The following is a 10,982-nucleotide window of genomic DNA, read 5'->3' on the forward strand; positions in this document are numbered from 1 at the left end:
TGGCTTGCCTCCCTGTTTATATACAGTAGCTTCCTCTGTCAGTGTTGGTGGGGGTGTCATTTTCTCTTTGGTAGTTGAGTCATGTACTATTTTCTGCTTGATAGTTTATCTGGTGTTAATCCTTACTTATCTGAGGATAGGAATTGATGTGTTCTGTTCTGTTCTGTTTCCTTCTTAGCTTTTTTATTGTCTCTTTTGAATGGTATGTAAATGTACTTTATCTTGGTGTGTAAATTGATGGCTGATTTATCTGAATGTGAATCTTCTAGGAATTCCTTAGTATTTTTGGATTGGATTGGTTATTATAAAAGAAAAGGCTGAATGTCCATTTCTCACCTCTAATCCACAAAAGCCCATTCCTGCCTAGATCACAGATACCCAATTAACATAGCACTGCTATAAACTGTTTACAGTGGCATTCTCACAACATACTTAATCTGGCTACTGAATTAACCTATTCTGAGAGTTCACACAATGCATTGAACCATAAACTACCAAAACAGGGCTAGGTTTGCACAATGTAGTAAAACCGCAAAAAATTTAACCAGAGTTAATATTGATCAAATATGTTAGGCAAAATGTCTTTATCTGAACCAGTTAAATGTATTCTGTGAACACAACAAAGCCATCTAAGACACTAGGCTTATTTGGGGATTAGCTGCATTGAATTTAATAAGACTTTACCGATTTTGCAGCATTCAGCTGAATATCTGTACTATGAATCAAGCTAATGTTGCTTTCACTTGACACGTTTGTATCTCACATTATAACAGTGGCGTTAATCCTTGTGGTAATGCTTCTGTAATGGCATTAGTCCTTGTTGGAAAAGATTGTAGCTTGTATGCAGAATAGCAGGAGTACACTTCATTGTCAATTCTATTTGGTTCTTTTTATTATTATTATTAAGACCCTAAGATCCATTACTCTTGGTATAAACGAACATTTGACCCCATAAATTTGTTTGGCTGTTCCACCTAAAAATCTACTACTTATTCCACATTTTATTGAACAGTTTTAACATTTGGGCAGCCATAGACAAGGGTTTGCTGTCACTCTTATGCAATTATGAATAATAAATTCTCCCAGTTACTGCAAATCATCCAAAATCTACATAATATCTAGATCTGCATTCTACTAATGTACAGCATATTCTTGATATACAATCATCTGATGTTGATTCCCTGGAATCTCCAAGAAATGATATTAGAAAGCATAAAGCCAGTGCCAGGCGTAGCAGAGTTACTTTAAAGTAAAAGGGACCAGTAATGTCATTTGATAGGAAGTTTTTTTATGACCAGCCTAAGAAGTCAGCATAATGAAACAATAACAGGTTAGAATTTACTTGACTCTAGATGCTAGAGGTTTTGCAGCTTCCCTTCCCAATCACCTTTCTCCACTTCCGACTTCTGTCTTTGGCACTCTGTTGGTGTAATGCATAAAATACTATAAGTGGGGATGTTTGTTTAAATCAGGTTTCAGACTTAAACAAATAGTGACTGGCTGTTCAAACAAGCTTCGGAAATAAGTCTAATCAGGATGTTTGAGAAAGCACCAAAGAGGAAAGGAAGGACCCATAAAATATTTACTTCCAAATATATGGAGCAGCAACAGCCATAAGATAGACATTGATGTTATTGTTGTCAGTAAGAACTGCAATTTCCCATTGTGTATTTTCTTATACATCGCCAGAATTCTGAGCTTTGACACTCTTCTTTGTGTCAATACAATGCATCTTTGGTGTGCATGTCTTCAGGCTAGGCACAAACCACACGCTTGTGATTGCGATTAATGGGGCACAGAGGTATCACAAAAATATTAAAATTAATGCTGTAATGAGTTCTCCTTGAAGTAGGAATCCGGGAGTTAAAGCTTTTGTCCTCTCGCTGCGAATTCATTTGAACGTAAAATTAGCCTGGCTTTTCTTCTTCATCAAGTTCTTCCACTTCCTGATCAGAACAAAGTGCTAAATGAAATCATCAAGGGAGGAAAAGTCTGCAGCAAGGGCATTGAAGTTCTGCACAATTTGCTTGTACTCCAGATTGTACATTAGGGTATCAATATTAATGATTCAGGAAAGGGATGTAATATGAGGCATCTGTTAGCCAGATTATGCAGCAAACTCAATCCGTTTTGCAACCCAGCAACAGAGCCGCCGGATAGAAGATAGGCTGACTGGTCAAATGATTAAAAGCTATGCATCAATCCTGACTGAATTAAGAAAAGGTGACTTGCAACATTCGGGAGTGCTTCCTTAGCACCTCTCATCACTTCGGTAAAGAAGCAGGGTCTTCTCCAAAATTCACACAATCTTGCAGCACAATCCTAACACAGACGAAATTGATTTAAGAAAGAGCTAGCAGGTGCTATGTGTCCAATCCACAACCACCCCTAATCACCTTTTCCTCGTCAAATCCAGATCGTGTAGATGTGATGTGGATATGAAGAAGGGAGAAGGTATAGATAAGATGGCTTTCCATCAGTCAAACTGACCCTACATCAACATAATTAAGACAATGCAATTTATGCTGCATCACAATTCCACAAATTCAGAGTCCTGAAGAGCAAGGCAATAATTTCACATTTTAAGCATTTCTTTAATTAAATTAGCATCAATAGGGCAGGTTCACCCACCCACCCACTCACTCACCCACCCACACATAAATAATAAAATAATAAATGTAAAATGTAATGGGATTTACAAAAAGTAGTGGGCTATATTTTTATTATTTTTACAAATAACTCAAGGCAGCAAACACATCCAACACACCTTTCTCCTCCTAGGTTTCCAACAACAACAACCCTATGAGGTAGGTTGGGCTGAGAGAATGTGAAAATATGGTACTTCCCAGGAAGAGGTGCAGCTGCTTTAAAAAGTTAAGAATAAACACTACATTCATGCATTTCTGATGCACCTTGGAAGAATCAAATTCAGAGTCTTTTTAAGTAGTAAACAAGCTGTATAGAGACAATTCTGTATAGTGGTTAAGGCAAATGCTAGAAACCAGAAGACTGTGAAATCTAATCTAGTCTTAGGACAGAGCCAGTTGGGTGACCTGGGCCAGTCACTCTCTCTTGGCCCTAGGAAAAAGGCAAGGGCAGCCAACCCCAAACAATCCTGCCGAGAAAAGTGTAGACAATCAACCACCAAAAGTCAAAAATGTACTCAAAAGCCCAAAAAGGCTATTCTATACAACAGTAACTAGGGTACACAATGACATTTATATACATCTTTAACACAAGGCTGTGTATCACAAGGCAGTACTGCCTGTTCATGATTCATACATCAGAACATCAACATCATAGATGGAAATAATTACGTAGTAAATCCTGTAAGAATCTCCCACTTCATACCATGCCATAACTGCATTCAATTACATACCAGGGTAAATCTTCTAGATAATTGATGGCACAGTAAACCTGAAGACGGTTGGCTAAGGAGATGCTGGAATTTGGTTTGGACAGATAGTACGGTACTTTATACAAATATATGTGGCCTGAACCCTTTTATTTGCCAGCAAGCATGTAGCTTAGATTGCATATCTCTATTATAACCAGCCCTCAAGCTTTGAAAGGTACAGGGATGCCCTTGACAATATACAAAATGTAGTGTTATTTTAGAATACTAAAGCTTTTCCCATTCTGTTTCTTGATGCCTTGAAAAGCAAGCCTAGAGAAAAGTGTTTAACTTTGTACTATCCTTGGCAGAAGGACAGATAGTAAAATTGCTAATGAAAGATTGTACATAGATGCTACAAACAAGGAAATGTAAGTAGTTTTGATTTCAGGCCATTTTAGTGGTATTAAAGGCTCCTAATCCTGGTATGAAAGGTATAATGGTTTCCTCTCCCTCCCCCAAAAAAACCAGAATACAAGCTAGCCTGCTTGTTATTTGTTCCTCCTTTTGGGAAGATAAATTTTAAAAATTGACTGTTTCTTTATGTAAGCATTTCTCCTTCAGATTTTAATTCACTCGATTTTGAACTGCATGGCATAAGAAGGATGATGCGCCATCTTGTGTCTGCTGTTAAATGCGCCAGCAAGAATAATTGCTGGCTTAGGCATTTAGCAGAGTTGTGGAAACTTGTAACATGCTCATCTTTAGAGCTGCTGTCACTTCTAAAAGCTATTGATGCTTCTCTCGGTTAGGAGAGTGGACAGAGGAGAAGGAGTTGTGCGGCTAAAGTGGAGAGAAGATTTATTCTCATCATTTGTATTTATTACCTTGCTAGTAAGGCACATTCTCAAGGCTCCTTGAATTACCTGAGTGGCACGGCTGCTCAGAGGGCTAAACCAAAATTCAGATGTGGGAGATAGTTACTGGCATTAATCCCCAAAGGCAAACTTGCATTTTTGTGTCCACTTGGGTAGATATAATACAATTTTGGTGGCAACAGCAGCAAATAAGAATGTCTGGTTTCAAGAAGGCATTGCTGTTGGATAACAAGCGTGATTTGGAAGAAGAGGCGATTCCAGGGAACCTACCTGGGAGGGTGGGAGGTTTAGAAAAGCTATACAATATAGAATATTTTTTTGGCTCAGAGAATTTGTATGGAATAAACATTGGAAACTAATATTTAAGCAAATTATCATGCCAGCTTCATTGTCCAATGGAAGCATCCAAATCTAATAGAGGAATAATTCTTCTTCCTCCTCCTCTTCTTCCTCTTCTTCTTCTTCTTCTTCTTCTTCTTCTCCTCCTCCTCCTCCTCCTCCTCCTCCTCCTCCTCCTCTTCTTCTTCTTCCTCTTCCTCTTCCTCTTCCTCTTCCTCTTCCTCTTCCTCTTCTTCTTCTTCTTCTTCTTCTTCTTCTTCTTCTTCTTCTTCTTCTTCCGAAAAGAAGGTGAAGCCTTCCGAAAAATGGTGAAGACTCTTGTGATCTGGCAAGATCCGGCCATGAATGGAGTGAATGAGTTTTTAATGTTTTTAATTTTTAGATGTTTTTATAATGATTTTTTAAAATGTATTGTGAGCCGCCCTGAGTCTTCGGAGAGGGGCGGCATATAAATTGAATTGAATTGAATTGAATTGAATTGAATTGAATTGAATTGAATTGAATTGAATTGAATTGAATTGAATTCTCCTCCTCCTCCTCCTCCTCCTCCTTCTCTTTCTCCTCCTTCCTCCTTCCTCCTTTTTCCTCTTCCTCCTTCTCCTCCTCTTCTTCCCCTTTCCCATTCCAGGTATTGATACCAAGCAACTTCCTAGATAAGTCCCTGCAGTTTTCGTGATAAGATTTCAGAAGTGGTTTCCCTTGCCTTTTTCCTAGGGCTGAGAGAGTGTGACTGGCCCAAGATCACCAACCAGCTGGCCCAAGATGCATTTATTTAAGTCAGGGCTAGAATTTATTATTTATTTATTTATTTATTATTTAAATTTTTATACCGCCCTTCTCCTGAAGGACTCAGGGCGGTGCACAGCCAACACTAAAACACACATATACAAAAAATTTAAAAGCAATTTAAAAATATATTAAATAATTTGGCCCCGATATTATTAAAAAACTAAAACAACCATTAAAATTCATGTTTAGGCCAGCCCAGCTTGTTGGAACAATAATGTCTTGAGGGCACGGCGAAAGGCGCGTAGGTCAGGGATCATCCATATCTCCGGGGGCAATTCATTCCAGAGGGCAGGTGCCCCCATATAGAATTAATGGTCTCCTGGTTTTTAGCTAGTGTCTTAACCACTAGACCAAACTGCCCTTATTATATTGCTTGACAGTTAAGAATGCCAATGGCTCAATCTTGGCTAAAAGGCAGGTGATTCTTCCGTCGCACCTGGCAGGAGTTTCTTCCACAATTCAAGAGATTCCTCCAGGAATGAGAATGAAAAGGTCATATTTGATACTTGTTTTGTAGGCTGGTTTGGTTTTAACGGTCACAAATACCAACTATGCCTATTCATGTTTTATAGCATGTACTCTCCTGTTTCTCATCATTTTCCCTATCCTTTTCTTTTATACAGGATGCCTTTGTGGAGTTGTACAGCAACAACATCAGGCCTTTGTTCGATTTGTCATGGCTGCCTCTGAAGACGATCCTTAGTCTGGCAGTGGTGGGCGCCTGCATCACCCTGGGGGCTTACCTGGGACATAAGTGACTTTCGACTTCATCCAACTGGTGATGGACTGATGGGAAATCTTGATTTCAGAAACTGAAAAAAGAGGAGTGTTGAAAGAAGAAAATAATATGAGGTGTTTTTCTCCCCCCGTGTCAAATAATGCTATTATTTTATGAGCCAAGTATCTTTCTATATATGTGTTCGGGTGTGTTTGGGTGTACACAGACACACGAGTGTGCATATACACACACATGCGCGCGCAAGCACACACACATATTTGTGTGTATATATAAATGCACACACACACACACACACATACACATATTATATATATATATATATATATATATATATATATATATATATATATATATATATATATCTGCTATTACTGCCAAAGGGAATATTCATTTATTTTTTACATTGCAGAGGAGTTATTTATTAAAAGTATTTTACATTTAACCCACTATTTTCCTAAAATTCTGGAACACAAGCATTGTATATTTTTTAATGAAGATTCCAAAGATCTTCGGCTTCCTTATAAAGCATCATTCCACAGACTATTTTATCACAATAGGCTGAAGAACTGTAGGTATAGAGACATACCCTAACCCTTAGGAAGAGTGATGATAAAGTGGCATAATTTTGTAGGTAAGATTTCAGAGCCGCCTATGAATAAGGTGATTTAAAAAGGCAACAGGATGAGAAGACAATGATTTGGTGGTTCGGCATGGTACCTATTCAGAATGAGAAACAATGCCAGATTCAGGCCAGTAATAAGACCATATGGTTCAACCCTCTGTCCCTACAGCCGACAGCTGTTTTTGGAAAAATGCCCAGCAGAGCAACAGCTGGAAATAGTGATTCATGCAGTATTTTGTTACATGAGTGCTGTGCCATTACATACCACAATTGGCCATCGTTATAAGGAAGCTATTTGTGGGTCCTCAAACTGTGATTTAAAAGGCTGAAATGAAATACATTGGAATGGGCAGAAACAGTTTCATTAAATATTTCATCGGTAAAATTGCCGTTTTTCGTGCAATTATCAGGAAAACCAAAAGTGCCTGTGCCTGGCTTGCAGAACTGAAGCCTCAAAGTCAGCCGTGGCTCACATTCCCAGTAGAATGAGGGTTTGCTCGCAATAGAGCCTGCCTTCCTTGGTTAATTTTTCTTAGGGTCTTAAATGTAATTTTCTTTGTTAATTAATAACATCTCAAAGTCGAAAACAGGCTCAAGGTTCATTTGGCCAGAAGAAGCGATTAGCTGGTGGAGATTAGGTATGGCTTCCTCTTTGTACCAAAATTAACACCCAGATTGCATTCTTAGCCCTGGGCCAGTCCCAGATTGGAAGTGTATTTGCCTCAGAAGTGATGCACACTATTTATTCCTTCAGATGTCTTCGAAAAGAAAAGAAGATAAAGAAATGGTCCAACGCCTCCATCTGGTATGACTCATAGACATTCAACCCTTTGAGATGCCAAGTGTTTTTGCATGGAAATCTGGAAAGGAAAGAGAATGGAAAATTTGTTACAATAACTTTCAGCAAAATGAATATGAAACTCTCCATGCCTACACTTGGGTTCTTTGATTATAAATATCAAAGGTGGCTTATAGGCAGAGCTTCTGGCACCTTAACTCAACATCATCAGGCATCAACCCAGGTTTACGTTGAAGGTGTCCCACCCCAACCGACTGAGCACCTGTCACTTGATTACTGTTCCTGTGAATTCATCTATTATCCAAAGAATACCAAGTACCAATGAAGCAAAGAGAAGTTGAAGCTGCCTCCCCTTATCTTGACTTCTCCTTCTGGCCCTTGGTTCAAATTAGGCTCAGATGGAGAAGGCAAATAAATGAGGCAGTGGTGATGACAAAGATCCTGAGCCTTCCTGAGTATGTGTGTGTGTGTGTGTGTGTGCTTGCTTACTGGGCATTATACCTCTAAACCCCCAAAATAAAAAAATTGGCAATATCTAAGAATGTAACCAAGAATGCAGTGGACTCGGTTCATGAAGTTGTTTAACGGCAGCATAGATATCAACTTGCTGGACTGCCTAAGGTGGACTTAGTCCCTGAAGAAGGCAAATTGTCAGGATGATTGTCACTTGGACAAAAGCAGCTGTGGTATTCATTCCAGTAGTCCATTGTTCCATCTTAACAATCCATTTATATCACCAGATTAAATAAATGGCCACAGTGAAAAGCTGCGTGTCTACACAGCTGGGACTTCTGTAGTTGTTCCGGACTTTGCTGTTGGGTTCAACACTGAAGATTTTCTGCAATGCTTTGATTATCTTGCAAAGGTGTTTGGGATGTTGCAGAGGAAGGACTCATCAAGTTCAAAGATACCAACTTATAATTTGTTCCTTGGATCCTAGGCAATGTATTTCAGATTTGTGAGTGAGCTATTACATGAGGGGCATCATAGACTCTGGGATGAAAATCAAAAACTGAAAGGATCAAAAGGTTAAATTAAATGAGATGGACATATTTGACATGAATGAATTTTTATCTTGTTTATTTTTTTAAAGCTTTCCTTTCCATTTTTTTTAAAAAATGTCTGTAAAACTGTAAAGTAGTAGAAGTTATGAAATAATATTAATTCAGTGATAAAATGTCAGGACTGAAGTACAGTCATCAAAAGCTTTGTATTCAAAAGAATGTAGCAAAATAATTAACAGATACAACATATGTAAGAAGCGAAATAACTTGATTTTGTGGCATTATATGCAAAAAAAAAAACAACTAATGAGATCAGCCTTCTCTAACCTGGTACTTGCTAACATGGATTAGATAACACAATCACCTTCAGAGTTCTTACTGACTGGAAAGCCAGCATGTAAGTTTAATAAAGAAATAATAACCAGCTTCCATTGACTACAACTACAGTGACTGTAGTTGTAGTCCCAAAACAATAGTTGGGCACCAAGCTGGAAAAGCTGGTCTCAAAAATGTAGTACTTTTAAACTTAAAATGTAGTTCAGTCTTCCCCAACCTGCTGCATTCCAAATGTATTGGATTCCCCCATAATCAAAGGGAATTCTGGGAGCTGAAGCCTCATCATATCTGAAGATCACCATGGTTCGGGAAGGCTGCTGTAATTCATACCATGTTTTCAAAGCTGCTTTAAAAAGTAAATGGGCCAAGTCCACCAGAAAGCCACCTTTTCTCAGCTTTTTCTCCTGCCAATGGAGCATGCACACGAGAACTTTCTGGTAGGCTGAGCCCAGAGTTTTTATGCATGTTAAAACGTGGCTGTAGCTACTATATACAATTATGGCCTTTGCATCCAGCATTTCAAGAGCATCCGTGAAATGAGCGCTTTAATTTCATAGCAAAAAGAAACCTATAGAGATATGTGGTTGAATTCTAATTTCTAGATACTGGGCAATGTGTGTTACGGCTTCACTTTATTTAGCTTTGCTAAGCCTAAAAATGTTTATTAACATATATTAAAAGTGTAGATTTATAAATAGCAATTCTGTATAAGTCAGGTGCATTTAGATTCTGTAGCATTTCAGGCATTTGAACTGTGCCTAAAAACGACTGGAATGTCCAAAGAGTCCAAACATATAAGAAAACCACACAATGTTTTTCCAACTAGCCTTCAGTTAAAATATTTGGTGTAGAGAAGGAATGCCACAAAAGCTGTGCCTTTGCATTCCACAAACAAGCTTCAGGTCCTTGAAACTCCAAGGTGCAGTGATTCACCAGGCTTAAAGTTTTACCAAAGAACTGGTTCACACATCCTAAACTGAGACTAGCTCATCCAACTGACTTACGGAAAACTGTGCATAGAATCAGACTATTCCTTCAGTGTAAGAGCTCTCCTGATACCGGAAAATACGAATAGGATTAAGTTGTGATACACGTCAGTGTCAAAATAGTAATAAGCATGTATGTTTGAACTAGGTTCCTTAATACAACCCCTTGGGCAAGTCTTAAAATGCTGTCCAGAAGCTTGAGGAGAATGACAAAAAATAATGTGTGGTCAGTGCTGCGTCAGAGGCTACATGCTTTCAAATATGTCATGGAAGAACATGGAGCAAGGCATGAGATGGTTCTAAGCTATAGTAACAAGTAACTGCCCTACCATTCTCACCATTGAGAGGTAGGAAGAAACTCAGATCTGGTGTAGTGGCTCACCTCATATGGAAGAAAGTCATTATAAATGAGCCAAATGAAATACTTTCAAGAAACTGCTTAATTGGTGTGGCTAGAATAGAAATATGGGAATATCCATCATCTATAGCAGGGGTCTCTCCAAAACTTGGCAACTTTAAGACTTGTGGACTTCAACTCTCAGAATTCCTCAGCCAGCCTCGGATGGCTGAGGAATTCTGGGAGTTGAAGTCCACAAGTCTTAAAAGTTGTCTAATTTGGAGGACCCCTGTTCTGTTGACTAGGGCAGAATAATGATGTTCCTCCAAAAGAGGTTGTGCGAGCATCTGAGCATAATGGCTTACGGGACAAGAAAGCATGGAGCATTCTCAGCACTTTCTCTTCTTAATTTCCAGATTCCTCTTCTTTAAAAAAATCATACTACAGGTCTCAAGCACCATCCAGTAAGAACAGAGTGTTTTTGAATGAAACGTTTACATTATCAAAATAGAACGCTATCTGAGCTAGGAATGGCTATGCTGCTAGAAAATAGTAATTATTGGAACAAAGTTCATTTTCTTGTATTGCCTAATGCTGCGATTGTTTTTCAGAGCTGCTTCACATTGCAGGCATGTAAATAGATGCTACTGCTGGGTGTTTTCCTGTTGTTTTTGTCCCCTTGGGCTTCTTGGTATTGTAAGTGTCTACATACCAGAGAAGTCCAAATGTCTGTCAATTGTCTTTAATAGATGGCCAGTAGTGTGTACCCCACTTCCCACCCCTCGATTGCTGCAAATTGTATAATACTGTGGCTGCACT

At 38.7% G+C, this 10,982-nt stretch overlaps 1 protein-coding gene across 1 annotated transcript in view; it reads left to right on the forward strand.

Annotated features, from left to right (window-relative positions):
- The window catches only part of BCL2 (BCL2 apoptosis regulator), a 132,746-nt gene extending 126,515 nt beyond the window's left edge, over nt 1–6,231 (forward strand). Inside the window, exon 3 of the mRNA XM_070942561.1 lies at nt 5,964–6,231. Coding sequence (XP_070798662.1) covers nt 5,964–6,098 — 135 coding nt within the window. The 3' untranslated portion in view covers nt 6,099–6,231. The remainder of the gene's footprint in view (nt 1–5,963) is intronic.
- The last annotated feature ends 4,751 nt before the right edge of the window (nt 6,232–10,982 follow it).

The sequence above is a fragment of the Pituophis catenifer genome, unplaced genomic scaffold, assembly GCF_029215685.1.
Source record: "Pituophis catenifer annectens isolate HBS135680 unplaced genomic scaffold, rPitCat1.0.hap2 SCAF_3, whole genome shotgun sequence".
NCBI lineage: Eukaryota > Metazoa > Chordata > Lepidosauria > Squamata > Colubridae > Pituophis > Pituophis catenifer.